The sequence below is a fragment of the Callorhinus ursinus genome, unplaced genomic scaffold (genome assembly GCF_003265705.2).
Source record: "Callorhinus ursinus isolate GAN/ISIS: 27379988/994484 unplaced genomic scaffold, GSC_fseal_2.0 scaffold10, whole genome shotgun sequence".
Lineage (NCBI taxonomy): Eukaryota > Metazoa > Chordata > Mammalia > Carnivora > Otariidae > Callorhinus > Callorhinus ursinus.
The window spans coordinates 13,004,198-13,029,290 of record NW_027397072.1 but is presented as its reverse complement, the minus strand read 5'-3'; the positions used below and the strand labels follow the sequence as shown (position 1 = coordinate 13,029,290).

General features: G+C 41.1%; 1 protein-coding gene across 4 annotated transcripts in view; it reads left to right on the top strand.

Annotated features, from left to right (window-relative positions):
* CYRIA (CYFIP related Rac1 interactor A) overlaps nucleotides 1-19,509 on the top strand; it is a 120,666-nt gene extending 101,157 nt beyond the window's left edge. For all 4 annotated transcript variants that reach the window (XM_025867769.2, XM_025867772.2, XM_025867768.2 and 1 more), the window contains 9 exons: nucleotides 3,997-4,118; nucleotides 5,368-5,473; nucleotides 7,195-7,331; nucleotides 7,804-7,881; nucleotides 8,061-8,177; nucleotides 8,269-8,348; nucleotides 9,861-9,987; nucleotides 14,090-14,160; nucleotides 16,186-19,509. In XM_025867769.2, the coding sequence (XP_025723554.1) occupies nucleotides 3,997-4,118; nucleotides 5,368-5,473; nucleotides 7,195-7,331; nucleotides 7,804-7,881; nucleotides 8,061-8,177; nucleotides 8,269-8,348; nucleotides 9,861-9,987; nucleotides 14,090-14,160; nucleotides 16,186-16,249 (902 nt within the window). In that variant the 3' untranslated portion in view covers nucleotides 16,250-19,509. The remainder of the gene's footprint in view (nucleotides 1-3,996; nucleotides 4,119-5,367; nucleotides 5,474-7,194; nucleotides 7,332-7,803; nucleotides 7,882-8,060; nucleotides 8,178-8,268; nucleotides 8,349-9,860; nucleotides 9,988-14,089; nucleotides 14,161-16,185) is intronic.
* Nucleotides 19,510-25,093: the final 5,584 nt, after the last annotated feature.

Genomic DNA, 25,093 nt, shown 5'->3' with positions numbered 1-25,093 from the left:
GGTCACAGTGCACATTATACATTTTCATACTTCGCACAACAGCAAGTCCAGAACAGGGTTTTAAATCATCACCTGGGAACGGCCCTGGATAGGCTTGTTCTGGGGCCCCTTGGAGAATTGGTTTCTAAATTGCCTGTGTAAATCACAGGGTGGGTTGTTTGTTTTTGTTTTGTTTTGTTTTGTTTTAACAGCTTCATTGTTAGACAACAGCAGCCCAGCTTGATGTAACCATTCTTCTCAATGGAGATAAAATCATTGACAATGATTAGAATTTTAGAATGTGATTCTTAGAGGAAACATCCCCGAGGGATTCACTGGCTACAACTGAAATAAGGCCTCATGTCCATCAGTAATACATCAGTACTATTATTGGTGGGCGTATCTATGTGTGTGTACCTTCGACTAAAGGTCAATCTTTGTGTTAAAAGTAGAAAAACAAAACCCATAATTCCGAGTTCCTGTTCCCTCAGCAGGTGCTTTAGAAGGTTGCCGATCAGTTAAATATCAGCGTGCCTTTTCAATCCACTAATTTTTCAAAATGTTTCTCTTTGACATCATGGCTACCAACTGAATCTGAATACAGAGAAAACCAGAAGTAAAGACCCCAAAGCCTCTTAAAGAGATAGTCCAGAAAACAAATGATAACAGCCTTAGGATTCGGATAGTCAACGTAGTTAGTGCAGTTTTTCACTCAACAAATATCCTAATAGTGTGTTAACCATACTGAAGAGACATTGAGGCTATAGATGAATAATGGATGATTTAAAAACACAAGTATTAATGAAAGGATGAATAGCCAATTTGATGGTAGATAAATATATATATATAAAAACAATAACAGTGAGAGAGGTTAACAGTATAGAAACTATTTGGAAGAAGAGCCAGAGGAGAGGATCCAGAAGTAATAGGATCTTCATTTCTTTCACTGCTTCCCAATACCCACATCCTCTACCACCTGGTCAATGTCCTCATATGTTCATTGAGTCATGACATATTTATTGAGTGTCTCCAATGGGTAGGACATATGGAGGCACTGAGGATAAGACTATAGACTCTGTCTCCAAAATCTTCCAATTCAAAGACAAGCAGAAAAATCATCATAAGACATAGTGTGGGAAGTAAATCATTCATCCAGGTATTTTATTCAGCAAATCTTTCTTGAGTATATACTATGTGCCAGGCATCATGCCAGGCCCTGGAGATTTAAGGTCACATGAAACAAAGCCAGAGTCCCATGGCCTAATGGGTCAGATTCTCATTAATTAGTCTTGGGTGTCTGGTCACATGGCTGGGGGATCAAAGTAGAATGAATCATGAACTTCCATAGGGATATGAGCCAATGCCAAATTAGGATTACAGAGTCCTTTTTCTATTTGAAAAAAACAAACAAACAAAAAAAAAACAGAACAGATAGATTAGAGCTTCTCCCCAGTCAGCACTCTCCACCTTGCAAGTTGACCCCACATGTGACTTGAGTCCCTAGAAGGCCGGGACCATGCTGCCACTATCAGGGGCCTAGTTGATAGCTGGATGAAGAAGTGACTTCAGTTCCATGACAGGGGAAGAAGAAAAAAAAAAAATAAATAAGGCATCCAAGAAGACTAACAAATTATGGAAGAAAACGAGCCAACACATTTCTAGTCGGGATGAAGAAGGAATGATGAATTGGACTTCTCCGACCTGATCCCACCCCTGCTAAATGGGGCCATATGAAAAACGTTTTTAATAAGACACAGGACATCTGCCAAAAGAAACGTTCTCCCAGAGAGGAAGGCTGGGACTGGGGGTCCTGTTTCACAGATCACTGCAGTGCTGTGAGAGGGTTCCTGTAAGACAGAGGGCTTCTCCACAGCCCCAACTCTGCCACCCCTGAGAGAGATGTGACACCACCCCATGTCACTCATCCAGCTCTTTGTGGTCACATCAGTGTTGGGGTTGAGTCGTATCAGAAAGTGTCAGCTCGCCTGGGGTAGAGAGCAAAGCTTGCCCATCTATGGCCGGTACCGCTTTTAGGCCACTCTCTTGGAGATGATCTTTTTGAAGCACTTAAGAAAGGGCTTCCATTTTTAAAAACTGACTGAAAGTTTTCTTCTTTTGTGTTAATCCCTAGAAGAATGGGTTTTTGTGTTTGTCTGGTCCTCATCTTCTAGCCACTTCATTTTAATTCTGTTTTGTCTAAAACTTCAAGTGGCAACTCACTCAGATGGAGCCACTGTGACAGCCGCAATCGGAAGGTTCCCTTTCCTGGTCTCCAAGTGTCTTCTTTACATACTACTTTATAATTACACTTGAAGAAGCTCACCCCCATGCCCCCCAGAATGTGGTCACAGTCTGTTTTTCTTTTCTTCCTCTTCAAATACCTCTCTCTCTAGGAAATGGCCTTTTTTAGCTTCTGATTTTTCAGCGCATTCGTCAAAGGAGGGAAAGGATTTGAGGGAATGAGCTTTTTCTTTTTCATTGTTTTCTAGGACCTTCATGTTGCATTTTTGTCACACGTTCTCTTCCCAGACTTTCTTTTTACTCAGAAATTGCCCTGAAATTCTGTTCACTGAAATACTCTCCTCAGTTACAGGCTTCCTAACTTATGAGGTTTTAAAGGTTTCTGTTTAAGACACCCATATCCCTTTGAGAGAAGTTTGGGAGACAGGAAAGGATAGGCTGTGAAGTCATTAATATCATGCGTAACACTGTACCTGAGAATTTTCCAGAAACAGTGGAAGAGTAGAAAAAGATAAAGGAGTAATCTAGCTTCCCAGGCTAGGTTCTGTACTGTAACCTAGTAGGTCTCCGTCATGTTCCTCATGATGCACTCATGAGTGTCATACCCGACATAACTCTATCCTACCTTTCCATGAGTGGGGTCTGCTGAGAGAATTCACTACCTTAGGACTTGGATTTTTGAAAATGAATTTTTAGGAGGTGACATCCATCCCCCTTTTCCATTAGCAGTGCCTTTGTTTGGGATGGAGATTAATTTCCTTATTAGCCCAGGCATGTAACCTATTTTATAGGTATTGGGAGATAAAACCTAATCTTTACCACCATTTGACTTCCACCCACCAACTTCCACAAAATACTCCTGGGGACAAGAATATATATTGGCTACAGGGATGCAATGTGAAAGTGGGAATTAAGAGCTAAGGAAATGCTTCCGTGGCTGTTAGAATATGTTCTTTATTTACGTAAACCTGTGTGTGTCACTGATTCTTGTGGGTAGTGTTTATAGTCAAGATCAGTGTTGAACAGTACAAGTGTCTTTAAAATGAACCTCCTGTTGGGGGTGCCTGGCTGGCTCAGTCAGTAGAACATGCAAGTCCTGATCTTGAGGTCATCAGTTCAAGCCCCCACATTGGGTGTAGAGCTTACTAAAAATAAATAAATAAATAGACAAACAAATAAACAAATAAATAAAATGAACGTCCTGTATTTCTTTAGTTCGCATTCAGTGATCAATCTCAGTGCTTTCTCCGTGTCTTTGTGTTCCAGAAAGATACATCTCTGTCATGGCTCTGCAGGATTATCTAATATTTTAAGCTTATTTGTTTCTATGGTAATATAAGGGGGACTATTTTTCCCACCTATACTCAGATTCCCAGATTTTTAGTCATAACAGAACTATTCAGTAGCTTCTCCTATAAAACGGGGCCCCCCAAAGACAATATTGATGCCTTCTATCACCCACTTAATCACTTGGCACATAATAGGTGTGCAAAAAGTATGTCCTACATGAATGAGTAAAGTGCCCTCAGTGATTCCAACGTGTTTGGTGTAACGTGTGCAGACAGATGGATGACTGGCTTGAACTGAGTCGTGGACAGAAGTTGTCTCAGGTTCCTTTCCTAGCAGCTTATAAAAAAAAAAAAAAAAAAAAGAGTAAAGACCAAATCTGCAGGAATTAAACAGGACTTTCTAGCAGGTAGAACGGAATGCTGATCTTCTTTCCAAGCCATTTGTAAACATCATCCCTCTGTGTCTTTTTGTTTCCCTTCTGCTCAGATGCCCAGCCCACAGAAGGAGAGAGGGAAATATGGAACCAGATCAGCGCCGTCCTCCAGGATTCTGAGAGCATCCTCGCAGACCTGCAGGCTTACAAGGGCGCAGGGCCAGAGATCCGAGATGTATGCCAATGATAACACTGAGCTGACAACACCCTCGGACGAGAAGGGAAACCACACATGCACACACACCCAGCAAGATTAAGTAATAGCCCTAGTATTTCCTTGTGTACTAGGAAGAACAAGGAGGGTAATGTGGTTTTCACGAAGTATGAATGGCCCCTTTTATTCTAGTACATTAATCTGAGCACACGGTGCTGTAGACTGTGTAAAACATTAGCCATTCTCGTCTCAATCATACATTTGATAGCACAGGACTGACATTCAAACAGTGATTCCGCAGCATATTACTTCATGGAAGGGAAACATACATATAAAGTCTAGGACAACAGTTGAAATATAAGTCATGAGAAAAGAAAAAAAAAACAAAACTGTAAATCATGAGGTCTGGGTTTGCATGAATTTCTCAGCATTTTGTAATAATCTTGGCAGGTCCCACAGTGTCACAAAGATCAGCCATAAACTAGGTTGCTTTAAGTAGCCTGCGGGTCTGCCATCTTGAAATGACTTTGAGCTTAAAAAAAGAAATCCCTGAAAAACAAAACAAAAAAGAAGATTGTCAGCGTCTTTTAAGACTTAATAATGCCTTAAAGGCAAGAAACTTCACACACCTTTTTTTGAAATAATTAGTTTTGTGGAAGTATTAACACATACACACGTGCACATCTATACGCACTTACAGGCACACCCCACTTGCCACTGTTGCCATCTTTCTGGAAGAAAACCCACTAACAGAATCTGTAAGCTGCTGAAACCCAGACAAAACAACATTTCCAAGAATGTGACAGCCTCTTAAGAGGTGGTCTTTCTACTTAGGGATCGCCATTGATTTAGATAATTTAGGTCACAGAACGGAAGGCACGTAATACATATTATAGAGAAAGGAAGATGTCTACGGGATCCCCACTTCCTAATGAGCTCTGGCTCTACTTTAGTAGAATCAAAATGTGGTGGAGGAAGGCTGAATGGCTTCCAATTAGATTTGCAATTTTTTGCACTTAAAATAAGAGAAACAAGATGGCACAGGATCTAATTGTAGGGTCATTTACATTATGTTCAAGGGCTGAAATCTCCATTCTAACTGAGCGTCTTGGAGGACAGTCTGGTGAACTGATGTCAGTTTACGAGCACATTAGGGAAGTCTATCAGGCACTGTATTTTCTTAAACTAAAATCCCTTCTCAATCTTAAGGCATTTTGATGTGGAGCTTATTGCTTCTTTTTAAACAGACAATTTTATCTTGTTTTTGTAGGCGATTCAGAATCCCAACGACATTCAGCTTCAAGAAAAAGCTTGGAATGCAGTATGTCCTCTGGTTGTGAGGCTAAAGAGATTTTATGAATTCTCCATAAGGCTAGGTGAGTACGTGTTTATGGTTTTCATCCCACATATGAAGCTCTGTTACAGAGTTTGCTTAAGGAGCAGAAAGGGATAGCTCAGTGCTTTGGGGAATGGGCCACATCGATCTGCAGTGTTTTAGGAGAGGCCATTCGTGGACAGAAGCACCTGTCATTTTCATTTCTTTAAATTCATCTCAGAGTTCCCTGCCCTGCAGTTACCTGCACATTGAGCATGTCTCTACTGGTAGATATACTGTGGTCTTGTTCGCAGCTAACAGTTTTGTTGTGGGCTGATCACATTTCTAAATGACGGAGAAGTTGAAATGAACAGGTTACCTGCTAACCCCAAAATCTTGATTTGCTGGAGACATGTGATAAATTTAATATAGTAAAATATGGGAAAAACAAACAATATTCTGCCCTTAAGCTTTAAAAACAACCTGTACGGGTACGGGATGGCTTTGCAGAGGCAAGAGTAAAGTTGAGTCTGGTTAACAATTGGCTCGATGTGACCACCTGTATGATCTAACCACTCCCCCAAGAGTAAAGCTGTCTGAGGTTTCATTAGTTAATACAGCTAGAACGAGGAAAGGGATAGTCATGTTTACTTTTGCTGTAAACGAATGTCACATTTTAAGAGTTAAACAGAGAAACTGAAATACTTTAGGGGAATAATAGTTATGGTGTAGAGAGAACTTGAAGCTAAGACCCAAAGGGAATGGTTGAATGAACTAAAATAGTCTTTCAAGAAAAGAGAGCTTCTGGAGACTCTCGGTTAGCTTCTCCCTATTTCCTCCTTCTCTGTTTCTTCAAAGTGTAAATCTAGACCCAATGAACTGAAATCCTAATGAGTCAGATTTTTAACAGAAGGACCAAGATCCACCTGTCAGAGCAGACCAAGGTAGAACTGGCTACCTCAGAAGGCAGTACATCCCCATAAATGGAAAAGGCAAGAGATGTCCTTGTAAAGATGCTATAAAAGACAATTAAGGACTGTAGATCAGGTGCATAGCACACTTGTCTGTAAAGAGCAGATAAGGAAGGAAATATTTTAGGCTTGGGGGCCGCCCTGTCTTTGTTGCAGCCACCCAACACTGCCATTGTAGCACATTAGTAGCCATAGTCAATACATTAAGGAATGGAAATAAAGTGGGGCTGCGCTATGTGTTAATAAAACTTTATTTGTGAAAATTGACCGTGGGCCAGGTTTGGCCTTTGTGCCATCGTTGGCTAACCCCGCTGTAGAGGATTGGTTAAATGAGTCAGTATTGTTAGAAATATGTTGAAGGGAAAACAGGAGGGAAGGTTTAGGGCTAGACAAGAAGGAGTAATGAGACTGTTTCAAGGGCAGTAATGGTGGTCGATAGGGCAGTGGGTTGGCAGAAAAGTACCACACAGTCTCATGGACAGGATCCAAAAACTTGTGTCTGGTTTCCAAACAGTGGTCGGAGTTGGCACTATGGAACACTGAGAGTTGAGCTGAGCTCTGAGAGACATGGGCAAAACTGTGTGGCCCTGGGTGGGGGTCTTCCACAGGTTGTGGGGGGCAGCCTGCTCGGGCCTGATGGGCTCCTTCTCCTTCCTGCACGTGTCGCACTGTACATGACTATGGGAAAAGACGTGGAGAAGAAAGACTCAAGCAGGTTATCTCTGAGAATGTCAATGGGGCCTAAGAACTGTGCTTTTAGAATGATCTCTGTGGGCCACCTCAGATATGTATTTATCACTTTGACTTTCAGAGAAAGCTCTTCAGAGTTTATTAGAGTCTCTGACCTGTCCACCCTACACGCCAACCCAGCACCTGGAACGGGAGCAGGCCCTGGCAAAGGAGTTCGCAGAAATTCTCCATTTTACCCTGCGATTTGATGAGCTGAAGGTTAGACCACACACGATAAGACAGTTTAACAGACGTGTCCTGGGGACCTACTGTGTGCCAGCACTCTGCTAATGCCGTGGGGCGGGGAATAGATGAGTAGGATGTAGCTCCTTCCCTACAGAGACATAAAATGCGGTGAGAATTTGCATTCCTTATAGTCAACGTGATGTAGGATGGCGGTTTGTGCATGGAAATTCAAAATCTGCCAAATTCAAGAAGAGGAAACCTTTTCAAAGTGTCTGTCCTGGGTGAGAACAAGTATTCTTTCCCTGCAATCTGGGTGATAGGAAAAGCAGGGCCTATATTAAAACAATGAGGCTCTGAGTATTTATTTTTAACCAGAAGTTACTTTGATTATTGTGTCACCAAGAGATGTCCTGGTTTATTTACCGAGTCTAGAGTTTGGGCTCCTAATGCATATCCTCTCTGTGATGGGGAGCGATGACCTTCTTTCTTCTCTTCTGAATTTCAGATGAGGAACCCAGCTATTCAGAACGACTTCAGCTACTACAGAAGGACAATAAGTCGCAACCGCATCAACAACATGCATGTGAGCCCCTGAGTCTCCTGGTCTGTACACCCATTCTCCACGTCATCCTTTGACGGCTGCATCAGGCAGGGCCCGGGGAAAGGACAGCCTTCATCTGTGATTCTGTTTCCAGCAGACACTGTTTGGGGACTTTTGACCCTGTCTTTATCAATTGTGTCTTCTCTCCTTATTTTCATCAGCTAGACATTGAGAATGAAGTCAATAATGAGATGGCCAATCGAATGTCCCTCTTCTATGCAGAAGCCACACCAATGCTGAAAACCCTTAGCAATGCCACCATGCACTTTGTCTCCGAAGTAAGTGAGGCTGAGCACTGAGGTGCTTTTTTTCTTAACTGCACAGAAAAGCTGCTAGAAGGGCTAATATACTTTTGTGTCTTCCATTTAGAACAAAACCCTGCCAATAGAGAACACGACAGACTGCCTCAGTACGATGACAAGTGTTTGTAAAGTCATGCTGGAAACGCCGTAAGTGAGATCAGAGGCAGATTCATGGTCTAGAGGTCATGTGGAGAGAGCTTGTTAATATGATGTTGTTGATGATGATGATGATGATATTGATGATGATGGTGGTGGTGGTGGTGGTGGTGTTAACATTTGGGTCAGCACATTGACATTTACAGGTATATTATCTGAATTAGTTGTATAAAGAACTCTGGGTGATAAATGTAATCAGCCCCCTTGTAGAGTTGAAGAAACTGAGGTTCAAACTGGTTAACTGACTTCCCAAAGGTTGAGTAGTTTGTTAGATGGCAAAACCAGGACTCAAACCAAAGATGCAGTAGAAGATGGGCAAGGGCCAAATGGAAGGCTGGATAAATGACTGGGTATTATTATTATTATTATTATTATTATTATTATAAGTATATTGGAGAAGAGATCTGGCAGAAGATTTAGAATGAAGAGCAGAAGGGGTAATATTGTTGCAAGAATGATAATGGAGTATCAGACTTCTGTCCCTCTTCCCTTCTCTTTTTCTCCCTTCCCTACCCTTCCCTTCTGACTCTGCCTGTCACAATAGTTTCTTTGTAATTAAACTAGTTGCTGGATTGTTAGAAGTGTCAAAGGTTGTTAATGGAGAGGCAGCGTGGTAATGAGGAAGTCCACACCCACAAGCCAGGGTTCCAGTTACCTCTTTAGCTACTTTTGTGCATGTAGACAGGTGGTATGGCCTGCAAGGCCTTGTTTCCTTCTCCTATGAGGTTCCCATAATGCCATCTATGCGGCAGAGGGCTTGGGAGGGCTAAAGACCTCAAAAGAGCCGTATGGAATGTGATCCTCTGTTCAAATGTAAGATGGTGTTAATTTCAAATATTTCACGTTTACCAAAGTTAAGATTTATTCCAAGACAGAAATAGTAATGGTCTTCATTGTGGGCCCAATTCATAATGAAATAGGTGTTAAGAAAGCCTCTAGAATTATCTTGAATTATCTGAATCATCAGGGACCCCATCAAGGTAAGTGAACAAAATTCAAACTCCACAAATACTCCCAGCCCCAGTGAATGGCACATAATTTCTTTTACGTATCTTTGCCAATCCAATTCAATCTGCAGCCTGTGTCTTAACAAAGGAAGTTACTCTGACTGGAGACATGATAGCCGCTCTGTAGAAATGAGCCTGGTTCTTTTTCTCCATAATGAAGCCATTATTCTCTATAATCTTGGACAGCCAGAGGGACCTGCTATGAAATATTCAAGATTGATGGGTGGGGGGATTGATGTCCGTGACGAGCTGGCCCGCTGAAGGGCAGAAGAGAAGAGAATTTACTGCCCTCTAATTTACCTTATTTTCACACTGAATTGCTGGTTGGATAGATTCAAGGAGAATTATCATCATGGGCTTCCTTAAGAGCATATTACCCTGGTTGTTACAGGTCCAGGATTGTTCTCAGGAGATGATTGGAGGAGTCTAAAGTGGCCGGAAGTGGATCTGCTCCAGCAAGGACGTTAACGTGGCTGCCATTTCTTCTCTCTTCCAGGGAGTACAGGAGCAGGTTCACAAGCGAAGAAACGCTGATGTTCTGCATGAGGGTGATGGTGGGGGTCATCATTCTCTATGACCACGTTCACCCCGTGGGAGCGTTCAGCAAGACATCCAAGATTGATGTAAGAATAGTGACGAGCTCTGCTTTCCAAATAAGAGCTCGCATGAATGGGGCCAGACAGACCTTGATTATCTCTGTCTCTATCGCTCTCTAGCTCTCTCTTTCCTCCCTCCACTACTTGGAAGTGGGGATCTCTCCAAGATGCAAGCCCCCTCCCCATAGCAAGAAGTCCAGTCTTTTTCATGTGCTTACAAGCAAAACATCCAATCAAAAACCATAGCAGGAGCTCAGAGACACTAATCTCAGCCTGCAGAGAAGCTGAGCAGATGTGAAGAGTCACTTAGCTGCAAACTGCCCCTTCAGTTTGGGTACCCAATGTGCCATGTGAATATATAGATATTAACATGTCATATATGTCTTAAAGTAAACAGCATTGGGAGATACTGGATTACAAGACACCATGGTCAAATTTCAAACAACATTCCAACTTCCTCTCCTACCAACCCCCCCTGGTGGCTCTACCCGATGTCACTGGGATATGCTTGAGCCCCCTTCCCTGCCCAGAGGACCCTCCCTTCTTTCTGATGGGTGGATTCCTTTAAACCATTCCACAAATGTCACCTCATTCAGGAACACATCTCCTGTACCCTGCGTGGTCAGGACCTCCCTTCTCTGCTGGCTCCCAGAGCACTTACCATTTTGGATTTTCTGATTGCCTCGCAGACTCCAAGTTTGTTTGTAAGGGCAGAGACTATGATCTGTATACCCAACATCTGCTCTACCGCCTAACACCATACACGACATAGAGCATGACGCTCAATAGGTACTCCACAGTGTGTTTGCCGAATGAATGAATATAAATGGAAAACTCATGATTTTGGTGTGCAAGTGACTTCTGTTGATTGTAGCATAAAAGACATCTCCTCTTAGTCCTCATCTGCAGCATCATCCCCATAGTGTATCCTGTGTGTTCATATAAAGCCTTTTGGGCGCCTGGGTGGCTCAGTCAGTTAAGCGACTGCCTTCGGCTCAGGTCATGATCCTGGAGTCCCGGGATCGAGTCCCGCATCGGGCTCCCTGCTCGGCAAGGAAGCTGCTTCTCCCTCTGACCCTCCCCCCTCTCATGTACTCTCTCTCTCTCTCTCTCTCTCATTTTTACTCTCTCAAAATAAATAAATCTTTAAAAAATAAAATAAAATTCAAGCATCTTTAAATATATATATATATATAAGGCCTTTTAAGAGCACAGTAGGCCCCTTTGGGATTAACTCATTCTGACTGTGCTAAGTTTGGGGGGCACACCCTGTTCTCACTCATCTGCACAGAAAAGCCCCTCTGATACTTTAGTACTGTGCAGACAGAAAGTCTTCATGCCCAGAGGGACCATGAGTCTGAAGAGCGTTAAGGAAATTTATCAATTAAAGTGGAATTGGATTATTTATTTTTGAAGGTCTGGCTTCCTAGCACAGCTAGGCATGGTTCTTCATAGAGCCTTTATTATTATTTTTTTATTTTTTAGTATGATTTTGTTATTTTCTGTCTACCAAGAAAAAAAGTATTTAATATAAAAGAATTAGGAAAACATAAGAAGTCAAAATACAGAAAATTGGAATGTATCTTTCTATAGTAACCTTACCATAGGCGATGACCATGGTCAATATGGCTGCATATCTAACTCCCTTCCTTTTATATGTATGTTTGTGTATATGCATGTGTGTGTGTACATAACAGATCAGCACCCTGCTATAATTGTATTTTATTTGCATCACAGTATATCATGGAATTATTTTTGGACCAATGAACATTTTTACTATATTCTTTGTGAGTCTTTAACATTCTTATACTATGGATCAAATATAAATAACTCTATTAATAACTCCATGAACATCATTTGAATGTGGATTGAGTTTATTGTTTGGTGCCCACAGGACATTCTCATTGACCAGAGCCACTTGTTAACTTGTCACAGAGTCAACAATTAAAAATATACTGGGGACAACTATGGCTTGTATCCCTAACATTGTAAAAGCTTGTCCTTGCTGGTCATTTACTGAGTCTTTCTGTTGAGGTCATAGTCATTATATAATGTTAAATCTAACCACTCGTAGTCTTCATGAAATCTATTTGTTCCTCAGTCTCACTAGGAAAAGCTTGTTCATACTGAAGTGTGCATGTTTCTCTAAGAGAGTTTCAGGCTTACCAAACACAACACGTATTCAAGATGGGCCATTTCCTTTGACACCATAAAGGGGCGCCTTCAGATACCAGTCTGCTTCTAAGCCAGTACTGGTTTTATATATCCTTTAAGGATCATCAGCTGTAAAAAAAAAAAAAAAAAAAAAGAATCATCAGCTGTGAAAAAACAAATATTTATTTGTGAAGCCCTGAGATGCGTGTCATTCATAATATGCACTTACAGAGAACACACCCTGGAAACCCAGATGAGGGAGAAGCTTATTCTGCTTTGAGAAGAGACAGAGGGTGATGTTGGAGGTGGACCTTGGAGAAGGGCTAGGATTTTCCGAAGTGGACAGAGGGGAGGGGGAGGGCTCCTAGAGCAGTGAATTGTCGGAGCCACATCACTGAGGCCCAGAAGGGTTGGGTCACTGAGAGAAGAGATGCCATTCTTGGGTGCCAGAAAGCCCGGCTCTCTGTGTTCCTGATAGAATGCGGGCACTTATCAGAGAAACTTGGGGGTCTCTTCTACCACTAGACCATGAGTTCCACTGGGAAAGGGGCCAAATCTCTACATTCCTGGGCTGGAGCCCATTCTTGGACGTGAGCAGGCTCAGGATGGCACACACCTGGCATGTTTTAGGCTCTGCCTGTCCTGCACCCATGACAGACACCTCTGATAGACGATGACCTTCTTTCTTGACGAGCCTATAATGTGATCCTCAAATGACTCTCAACCCTGTGCTTCTGGTCACCTCCATCAATCTACCAGGGTCTATCAGGCCATAAGATAAAACTTCCTACACACCAGAAGTATACCCACAGAAAATATTTGAAAGAGACCATGATAAAAGAGGTCCTTGGTCTATCCAAATTCAATACAGAGCATGAACATCTGAGTTTAAAATGAGCGATTGTATTTTTTGCAGGAAGATACTTCTTTGTCAATGCATAATATAATGTGATCTATGTAAACCTAGTTTTCATGGACTTCCCAAATTATGAATAAATTATATTCCAAGGGCACAAAAAACTAAGAAATTTGCCCAGGTTCATCCAGGTACATAAGCAAAGATGGAGGAAACCAAAGCTGTCTACCCCAAAGTGGTTCATATTCTTCTTTTTTTTTTTTTTAAGATTTTATTTATTTATTTGACAGAGAGAGATACAGTGAGAGAGGGAACACAAGCAGGGGGAGTGGGAGAGGGAGAAGGCTTCCCGCGGAGCAGGGAGCCCAATGTGGGGCTTGATCCCAGGACCCTGGGATCATGACCCTGAGCTGAAGGCAGACACTTAAAGACTGAGCCACTCAGGTGCCCCAGTGGTTCATATTCTTCACCTCTGTCCTTCACCAGTCCCCTCCTAGTGAGGGAGCCAAGATAATTCAGGCACTAAAATCTCCAAGATCTCCAAGATCTTCTGAAAAATGCCAGCATGCTATCAGAAGCCCAAAGAGGTAGTGGTTACTTCCACCTGATGAAGGTAATGAGGTGCGCAGAGGCCTCCTGGTTTTGGTGATCTTTAGCTGTGTCCTAACAAAAAAAAAAAAAAAAAAAAAAGCCAGTCAAACAGCTAAAGGAGGAATAGCATCCTGGAAAGAGGGATGGCATAAAATCATTGGGTTTGTAATTCATGCAGTCGGTGTCCACTGAGCAGCTACTGGGGGTGGGGGGGGCGGTGTGGGGAGCCCTACGCTTGGCTCTGGAGCACAAGACAAGATCACAGTCTCAAGTCTTTGGCCCCACATGGCAGACACATGAAATGTTTAATGGCAGTAGAGTACGAAAAGTGATACACAACTTCTAGAAGCGCCACGAAGAGCAACTCACTAACATGAAGGAGTAAGAAGGTCTGTTGGTCATTTCTGTATTTGATTTCTCTGGACAGAAATAACGTGATCTGATTAGGGACCGATGGTAGTATGAACGGATACGGTCATGGACACAGTTGCTAGGCTATTAACAAAATGTTGTGCTTTCTCCTCCCAGATGAAAGGCTGCATAAAGGTTTTGAAGGAACAGGCCCCGGACAGTGTGGAGGGGCTACTGAATGCCCTCAGGTAAGCCTCAGCCCTGCGACACTTCAGAGAGACTTCAAACTTAGATGCTGTTGGGGACCAGGCTCTAGAGCATCAGGCTTAACCCCGTGCATGTCTTCACACATCTAATCCTGCCAACAACCGGTTGAAGTCAGCACCATTTTTATCAGATGGAAGAAACTGAGATGTAGGGAAATGAAATAACTTGCCCAACGTCACACAGCACACGGCAGAGCTAGAACATACCCCTGGGTCTGGGTGACCACACACGCCGTGGGCCTGACTCCAGGCTGTGCTGCCTTGTGGTTAGTGGAGACTCATCAGAAGAAGCTTCCTGAGTTTCACTTGCCCCTTCACCTGCTGTACGTGAAAATTGTGGGTGGCTTTAGAAAACCCTGATGCTCAGGGTCCAACCCAACCGAATGCATTAGAGTCTCCAGGGTGGGGACACAGGTATCCACTCTGTGTTTGTTCTAAAGCTCCCTGGGTGACCTGCTCTACCCTGCCTGGATGCCCAAGTATTTGGCAACTATGGCTCATTTCAGCTTCTCACCGCTAACAGCTGATGCCCAAGCAGCCTCTCTTCCAAGGATACCCGTGCTTAATACACTCCAGAGAAGGGATTCTTATTTTTCAGCCATGACACATGTACAGGAATTTGTTAAATCATACTACCACGTAAATCATTCCACTGCTGGATTGCAATCTGGAAGGTTTATGGTCCTCGCTCTCTTATTCATCTTTGATTTTCCCAAGTCCCACTCACTGTTGTGCATGCAGTAAGTGTTCAATAAGTGTAAGTGGACTGGATCAATAATCTTCTGTGTACAATGCTCATGTCTTACATTCCACTCCCGAGTATGTTGTCTCATTTAATTATCACAACTCAAGAGAGGGAAGGTGATCTATTATCCCCATTTAATAAATGAAGAAACAGCCACACATTTAACGAATAAAACTGAGGTTGATGCTGTTTTGTGGAGCTGCTAGGTCATCATTCTTCAGAACAGATGTAGCATTAACAGAGTAGCCTTCCAGATTCCGTGTGTGAACCAAGCTTTTCTCCATTGGTGCCCATTTTCCAGCAGGCTGGCTTCCCGTACGCAGTAAGACTCTGGTGTCTGAATTTTTTTTTTTTTTTTTTTAACTTTCCCGCCTCATTTAATCGAGCAAGGCTTTCGTGAAGAGCAGGGCACTGGGCTGAACAGTGAGTCCCATCCGAGTGTTGGCATCTGTGGTTTCTTGTAGGTATTGTGGTGAATGGCTTTTGAGGCAGACAGACTTGGGTCCAAATCAGGAGCCACAGATCCCTCACGAATCACACACATTGGCAGATTTGCGGTCTGAAATAGGTCATTTCACCCCTCCGATTCTCCGTTTTCTCACCTGTAAAATGGAGGCGGGAACCTCTTCCGCAAAGAGTTAGTGTGGGTGAAATGAGGACTTACACGAGTGTCCAGGACCTGGCAAGGTTTGATGACATGGTAATTCCCCTTTCCTTCCTTTTCATACGCCGTGCCTGCGCCAGGTTAATGTGAGGATGCAGACTGGGCTGCTCCTTATTTGGCTTGTTTACCTGCATTTGTGCCCCCTTGTGGTGGCAATGGGCATAAGCCTTCCCAGGAAAGTAGAAAACCATCAGCGTTGAAGTTTTGGGGGAATGTTGGGATGCAGATCCACATTCTGAAATTTGTAGCTCAGCAGAGGGAGCCTAGATGGTTGAAATGCTGCACTCCTTCACGTGAAGTCGACCTCCGCAGAAAATGTGATGGCTTCTATCTCCTCTGTATATTTATTTGATTAGATAAAAGGTCTACTTGTTGAATAACCACACTACAAAATTCCTTTAGGAAAAAGAATCAAATACTAAATCCATCTGAGACTACACTGGGGATCAAAGTGTGGTTATTTGTGTAAGGAATGAGCCCGAGTTTGATTTCTAAATAGCCATTGTGTCTCTCAAGGTAAAGATGGGCTGAGAGTCATCATGAAGCTTTGGCAGAGCACTGTTTCCACACTGACTCCCATTGCTTTCTCTCCATCCAGGTTCACTACCAAGCACTTGAATGATGAATCAACTTCCAAACAGATTCGAGCAATGCTTCAGTAGAGCTCTGCTCAAAGAAGAGGATCTATGTACTGACCTCAGAAGATGTATATGTTTACATAATTTAATACAGATTGATGTTAATACTTGTGTATTTACATAACCGTTTCCTTCTTGTCACTGAAATATATGGACTTTAATTTGTATCTTGACTGACTCGACCCAGCAGAGCATAAATTGACTTGAGAGCCTAACCTTTGATGTCTAAAACAAAACCCTCTTCTCCAAAGCCAAAATTTGGAGATGTTGGTCTTTACTACTGGAGTCCTTTAACTACACCTGTAACAATCCAAAATTCCCAATAGTTTGTGGTAGTGTTTTAATTCTAGATGTGTAATCTCTCTGGGAAGTTTACTTATAGAAACACGAAGTATTTGATTTCCTGTGTCGGCTTGGCTACAAGAAACACAACCGTTATCCTGACAGAGGGAGAGAGGAATCCAAGAAAAGAAAAATGCATGTGAAGATACAAACTCAAGTGTTTGGAATTCAGCACGCCCCCCACCTCTCTTCCCTCAGACTGCAAACCACATGTGCAGCTTTTTTGTTTGCACGTTATTTTATTTAGCGACATAGTCCCCTTCTCTCTGGATTTATATTCCTCTAACGTTCCCTTTTGATTCTGCAGGAGGAAAATCACCTGCGCTTGAATCCACTTGTAAGAAAGAAGTGAGAATAGATAGATGTGCTGTCATAGCTGAGCTGTGAAGGTGGTTGTCTTGGAAGTGGGGGACAGGCTGGGAGGAAGGACACACAGGCAACAGGACAGTCCTCTCTCCACTTCAACCCTCTGGCTTTGGGTAATTTTACTGACATTCCGGGTATCTGTGGGGTCCTGGGTGCCCAGCCGCCCTCCTGAAATGGGCCCTGCCCTTTGTGGGCTGATCATGTGGTGACAGAGGTCTCAGGTGCTTCACTAATTTCCAGAAAACTGGGGACTCCAGAGGGAGGAAATGCTACATTTTCCAGTTCCCTAGTATTTAAAAGGTAGCTCCTCCCTGACCACATGGCTAGCTTGCTGCAATGTGTACAACTTTGGTCTGAGTACCTGGATTTAGTCCTAGCCTTATTGATCCACTATGTGGTCTTTGGAAATTCACTTAAGCTCTTTGTGTCTCACTTTCTTCATCTATAAAATGGGCAATTAGAACAGACAATCTCCAAGAGCCCTACAAGGCAACGAGCCAATAAAATGGCTGACTCTTACATGCTTCCTTAGGAAATAGAGTCCAGGAATCATCACCCCACCTTGTCTTGAAGATAGGACCAGGCCTAGAGTCATTCTGTCTGCAGATCGGAGCTTATAACGGAACCTTGAAAATCTCCTGTTCCAACGTCCAGTGGAGAAAGAGACGAGGGTGAAGTCAAACAGGATCAACCCCCCTGTAGGACTGGAGCCCAGGATCCCTCACTCCTGATTCTTTCCCTCTTCACCATGTGGCCTATGCATACATACTATGGGATGAGATTGGACACTTTTAAGTCAATCTTCAGTCTGGCTTATTTTATTACTTGCCTATTTCTGATAGAAGGAAAGGGTTGCCCAGTGATTGATAATCCCAGAAGTTGGGCCTGGGTACATCAGGGTGTCATTCACCATGTCCCAAGGAACGAGCCGTCAGACACAATTGATTTCCAGACTTTAGTATCCAGCTGGCACTCTCTCGAGTCCTCCAAGAAAGGGGAAAGATACTTTTGTTTTGTTTTACTTTTAACAACAACAGCAACAAAAAATCCAGTCAAGTGACAGAACAGATTCTCTGGTTTACATCTAAATGTCAGTCAACAGAGAGAGAAAAAGGCCCTTTTCCTTAGAACTTTTCAAGCTGAACAAGTACAGCTCCTTGGATGGGGGTGGGGGGGTGGTTCTCTCATCAGGACAGAAATGCACTTAGATGGCCTTCATGGCCTTTTCAAACCTAGGGATTTTAACACCTTGGAAGAAGCCGGGAAACGGGGTAAACAATGGGTGAACAAATTCATTGACTGTTCAGCTTAAGAAATGTTCTATTTGGCAGCCTCACGTCATCTTTGGGCAGCAACTGTCAAGACAAGAATTATAGAGGCACTCAATGTTTATCATCATTGGGTCCATTTGTTCCCTTTATTGGGTGAGGAGTTTAAGTCTTGGAGAGAGGAAAGGACTTGCAGAGGAAATCGTTGAGCACATTTCTAATTTTTAATTAGACTTTTATCAAATGGGATCAAACATACAGGAGGGGCTGCTGGCCTGCCCCAATATAGCCAGGCCACCTTGTTTCAAAGCTAATATCCACCTGTCCATGGGTTTTCAAAAGCCCAGTTGCCTCTGATGATCAGGAGGACAAGTTAATTGAACGTCTGTGATCACTAACAGGTAATGGCTATTGGGTCCACTCCTGAGCTACTGTGGGAGACAAATTCTTTTAACAGACTGTCCTCCAGGCGTCAGGAGTCCATGAAAAATCATGTTTTCTTTTCCTGTGTGTGCTGCATGCACATGTGTTTAAGACCCATGGGTGGCTTAGGGGAAAGTGTTAGCCACAGTATCCATGTCGATGTTTAACTATATTTCATATTTGATGTTTCATAGTTTTCAAATAAACCGTGTTTTCCATTACTCAGATATTTATTTTGGGGCAGACAACAGGTGAAAATTACATTTCTCAGATGCGCTGCTATTATGGCATCATGACTTTGTTCTCAGAAGTTTTTCATGCATCACTAAGAGCTACTAATGAAAGCAAGTGGCAGTGAGTTTTTTGAATTGTGGTAGCCCATTAGGGCTGGAGTATTTATTAACAACCAGAAAGAAAGTCTTGATAGTAATCTCTTAATTGTTAATCTCATGCTTCATCATTTGCTTCTAGTCATCATCATTATATCAAGACATTAATGGTAAACTGAGGTTTTTGATACATCATCACATTGAAGTTACAAAAAAGTAATAATCATGCTTCCTCAAAAGAAAAACGAAGCCTATCCAATCTTGGAATCCAATTGTACAAGTAGAATTCGGAGAATTCTCATTCAGTCTTGTATCCAAACAGCTACAAATTTTTCTAGACATTAATAATAAACAGTGGAATTTTATCTTAAAGACATTTTGGAACCTAACTTCCCCATTACATCTATAAAAGCTGTTGCATACACAAAGCTGTTTTAAAGTTGTCATATGTTGTTTGCTAAAGTCATTGTATTTTTTTTTTGCCTGCTTTGCCTCTTTTTGTACAGAAGTTTTGAGTGTGAAATGAAAATTAAAGTTTGGTACATATATTTAAAAATATACCTCTATTTTATATGATGTTCAGCGCTGAGTGGGTGATGAGCACATGATCATAGATATTTGCTAAACACCTGCTCTGGGGACAAGCAAATCACACCACCTGCCTTCCACCTCTCTTTATATACAACATAAAATACGCAAAATGTTCTGCTCTTGGTACCAGCTATATTTTATTAATTTCAGCAAAGATCTTTCATTATTTAAAAAGGTATAGAATAAAAAGAGGCATGATTGATATCTAGAGATTCATGAGACCTACTTGTCCAAGGATGCTAAGGAACATGCATTCTATCTTTTGAGAGTAGTAGCCCTTTATGGATGCAACAAAGTCGGCCATTAACTTATTCTATATATGTACATTTTTCAGTCAACTTCAGCTTTAAAGCAATTCTTTTAAAAATTGAATATTGAAACTGTTTTAGAGTATCCTTGCATATTTTAAGCTTTTCACCTGAGATCTAATTGTGTGTGCTATCAATGGGTCAGAGTCCCCAAAAGAGACCTTCTCTATACAAAAGACAAAGATACAATAATTATATCTATTTGAGACTCAAAGGGAAATGAGTAGGAATGGGAAATTTTCTGTAAATTGACACATTGATAAATTATAAATGGACACAAGCTGGAAGGACAGAGAAGAGAAGGGACCAAGAGAGAAAGAGAAAGACCCTAGTTAAATGAGTGTTGAAAGTCAAGAGACATGAAAAAAATGAGTGTACGTGTGATTATCAAGAGGAATACAGCTAGTGAGGAATACCCTTCATGCCAGCCAAAAAGTTGGTTGTTAATCAGCGCTCTCTGGAAGGATGGAGATGAGGGGTTTAGCTGGCCACATTCTTGAAACCTGGTGAACAGTGAATATATGCAATCTGTATTCACCTTGACTTCATACTCCGGGGTATCACTGAGTAGATAGAATTTCTAGGCAAGCATTTGCTGCTTGAAACGTCTGTACTATATTTAGTCATCACGACTTAAGTGATTAAAATAATCATTAAATAATACTAAGTAATATGTACTTATACTTTTTATACAATTTACTTGTACTGTTCATATTCATTAATACGTTATTCCATCCAATGCCAAAATCCTGGTCTCTAATAGTAAAAACAAAACAAAAAACAAAGAAACAAACAAAGCCTTGCTGATCACACCCTCATACACCTTTTATACAGTAATAAAGAGAGGTCTTGACTGTTCTATCTCTTCAGCTCAAAGACTACAAAGAAGGGAGTTTTTCTGCTCTGGTCACATCAAGTTACAAATTCCATAAAAATACCTTTTGAAATTGTGGTAAGTAGGATATTAGATAAATCCCAGAAATTTTTGTAGAGTCATTTAGGTTGAGAGATCTTGTAAACTCATTTAAGAAAGTCTTTTCCATATGAAATCTTCCTGTTTTCCTCCACAAATTGCATATTTCTAGTCTCTTCTCTCTGTCCGCACTTACTCTCCATTTTTAAATTGTCCTTATTTGCCCCGTGACTGGCTTTGTTTCAAGTCAGGAGTTACATTTTATTAGCCATTCTTGCAGTGTTGTGACTTGAGGACCAGTGGTTTTAAAAGGCTCCTGCCACATTGAAAAAGCCTGTCTCCAGAAAATATCAAAAGAACTTGAAGGAAATTGTAAAATTATTTTCTTCAGAATGTCAATATATATGATTTTCCTTCCTTTGGTATAAGAGAAATAATGCAAACCCTGTGGGGAGGGGTATAAAGGTGATAGTGTTATATGTGAATGTGGGTGGGGAAGCTAAAAGCATAGGGAGCCCTAGGCTGAACCAGGTGAATATTAACTACCTTCATGTGCCAGGGGCATTTCCACTCCTTTGATATTGTCATTAATGCACCCCCTCTTCTTCCTTGCCTATTTGAAGTTTACCTAGACATCAAGGCCTGGGTCATACATACTCTTCCAGAAGCTTCCCCTAACCACCCCAATTCATGCTAATCCTCCCTGTTCTGGGTCTCTAATGCATTTAATTTATTTGATGCTAAATATAGGGCATGGAACAGCACTTTATATGTTTGTTTCTTACAGTAGATGTTAAGTCTGTAAGGGAAGAGAATGTGTCCCTTATAGGGTCAAGCTCAATGTAAGCCGGCAGCCAACAGAACCTGCCTGTAAAGGGGAAACTTCAGGGTTCTGACACCTGAATGCGCTGAAATGAAACCCGGAGAATTAATTTCTATAGCTCACAACTATCCACAGTAACAAAGTATCTGCTCCCTTGGCTGGTCAACTTTATTCCTGGAGGAAATACTTACCTGCCAGGGTATTTTTAACCTCTGTGGACACAGCTTGCAGCTTGTAGCTGATATGCCAGGAGTCCAGCTGAGAAATCAGGCTGTTGTCTTGATCAGAGGTCAGAGTCAGTTAGTCCTGGCAAGGGCAGGCATGCTATCAGATGAAGTCTAGCTTGGTCTGGGACAAGGCTGCTTCGGAGAACTGAGCTTGAGGCAAAGGCAAAAGGGCAATAAAAGCAGGTTTCCAGTAACTAGACAAATCAATTCAGCACCTTGGATAGCAATCTAAGCATGTTCTCCTAACAGTCCATAGCCATTTCTCCTGGAATCTGTAAGTCCTATTACTTGGTTCCACTTTGTCTCTAAAACTCTGATTGTTCATTAGAAAATTTAAGTTGCTAGGTAGCTGGGAAAGCATTTTTCTATGTCCTGAGACTTCTGAATATCACATAAGATGGGCAGAAAATAGTTTTGGAAAGGTGCCAGTATCATCTTGGGTTTTCATATTCATAGTTTTAGATTCAAGCTAAACTCATAGGAATGACTCTTCTTTCTTCTTTACCCTAACTCCTTCAGCTAATCTTTAAGTCCTAACAAATATCTTTTCTAAAGAGGTCTCAAAATCAACTTCTCCCAGTTCATTTTGTTTTATTTCCTCTATGCTTCACCATCTTTTCTTTAGAAGATCATCCAGCCCTTACTCTCCCTCCTTCCCACTCTCTATACAGCCAACACCATCTTCCTGTGACATATATCTGAGCATGCCTGTGTCATACGATTGCCTTTAGCAAGTTTCCTGAAATATGTTCCCAGAGATGTTAATTGATGTTCCATCAAAAAAATTTTTTTTCAGTTTTCAAGTACTTTTGAAACAAGGTTAAACACATTATTTTTTTAGAGATTTTATTTGTTTATTTGAGAGAGAGAGAGCACGAGTGGGGTGAGTGGCAGAGGGAGAGGGAGAAGCAGACTCCCCACTGAGCAGGGAGCCTGATGTAGGGCTCAATCCTGGGACTCCAGAATCATGACCTGAGCCGAAGGCAGATGCTTAACCAACTGAGCCAACCAGGCACCCCAAACACATTATTTTTTAATACCAATTTTTTTTATTCATTGTACATCTCCACAGGAAGGTAGAGCATATTCTGCATGGAAATCAGCTTGTTGATTTCTACACACACACACACACACACACACACACACACACACACACACACGAGCTTGTTGGAATTTTATTAAGATTTCCTTATATCATATCAATTGATATACATAGCAATTTGAGAAGAATGGACATCTTAACAATATTGAGTCTTCTGATCTGTGAATATAGTAAATCTTCCCCATTTGTTTAGGACTTCCTTGATTTCATAAGATTTTTTTACATAAACTATCTGTGAGTAAAGATAGCTTTACTTTTTCTTTCTCAATATGAATCCTATGTATTTCTTCTCCTCTCCCTATTACACCAACTAACCTCTGGCACAATGTTGAACAAAAGTAGTAAGAATGGACATTCCTATTTAGTTCCTGATCTTAAGGGGAAGCATCTAGTCTTTCATCATTATGAGTGTTGTTAGTTTTAGGCTATATGTAGATGTCATTTATCAGATTGAGACTCTCTTATTTTGCTGAGAACTATTATCAAAAACACATGTTGGACAAAAACACTAATTCAAGGGATACGTGCACCCTATGTTTATAGCAGCATTATTTACAATAACCAAATTATGGAAGTAGCTTGTGTCCACTGACTGATGAATGGATAAAGATGTGGTATGTATGTAGAATGGAATATTATTCAGCCATAAAAATGATTAAATCTTGCCATTTTCAATGACATGGATTGGGCTAGAAAATATAATGCTAAGTAAAATAAGTCAGAGAAAGACAAATACCGCATGATTTCAGTCTTATGTGCAATTTCAGTAACAAAACAAACAAAGGGAAAGAGGGAGAGAGAAACCAAGAAACAGACTCTTGACTATACAGAACAAACTGGTGGTTACCAGAGGGGAGGTGGGTAGGGGGATGGGTGAAATAGATGGGGATTAAGGAGTGCACCTGCAATGATGAGCCCTGGGTGATGTGTGGAAATGTTGAATCACTATATGGTACAACAGAAACTAATATAACACTGTGTGTTAGCTATACTGGAATTTAAATCAATCAATCAATCACACAACAAAATACTAGATTCTCAGAAATATAGCCTCTACAACATACAACATATAGTAAATTTAGGTGACATGCAGAGAATCAGGGAACATTTATCTGTACAATAGAAACATATCCATAAATATAAGCGATGATAAAATTAGCAGACAAAAACTTTTAAAAGGCTATTATTAATATCTTTAAGGAGTTAAAAAAGAATACATGTCGGATTTTGGCAAATGCTTTCTCTGAATCTATTAAGATAATCACATCTTTTTTTTTCTTTTTAGTCTGTTAATATGGTGAATTATATTGATTTTCGAATGTTAAACCAATTTTGCATTGCTGAGATAAACTCTACTTAGTCACGATTTTTTGTCCTTTTTACACATTTTTGTATTTGACTTTTTAAAACTTTGTTGAGAATTTTCGCATCTATGTTCATAGGGATATTGGCTTTTAGTGTCCTTTTCTTGTAATGATTTCACGTGATTTTAGTATTAGAATAATTCTGGCTTCATAGAATGTGTTAGGAAAATCTTCCCTCCTCTTCAATTTTTGGAAGAATTTGGACAGAATTTACCCTTCACTAAACTCCTTGACCTAATTCTTTCCCAGTCTTCTTGTATTAGCTTAAAGATCACTTCCTTTTGAAGCCCCATCCCCAATCCTTAGATTTTTGCATCTTCCCTAGGTATATGTTGCCATAACCCACTATATTTCCTCTTTCATCACACATATTATATTTATAATTGCTTTATTACCATTAATTTTTTGGCCAGCTATAAGCTTCATCAAGTCAAAGTCCTCCATCTTGCTCACCATTCTATCACAATTGCCTAGTAATATATAGCCCATAGTAGACCCAGACAACTTCCTTGTTAAGTAGATTAATTTTTTAACCAAATGCCCATTTAAGTATCTAATAAGAAGATTATATTTTTTTCCTGTGAGATAAACTGTGGTCAGGAATAATATTGACAAATTTCTTAACATTGTACCACCCTTAAATCCTGGGAAAAATTCTACATAGCCATACTGTATACTTTTTTATAATGTAGTATCATAAATAGCTGGCTTCTCTTTGGTTTAGTTTTATTTAGTATTTTTCTAAATAATAACAGCAGTATTAGTGATATCACTAGTGATTTTAGTCTGTTGTGTGTGTACATGTATAAGTA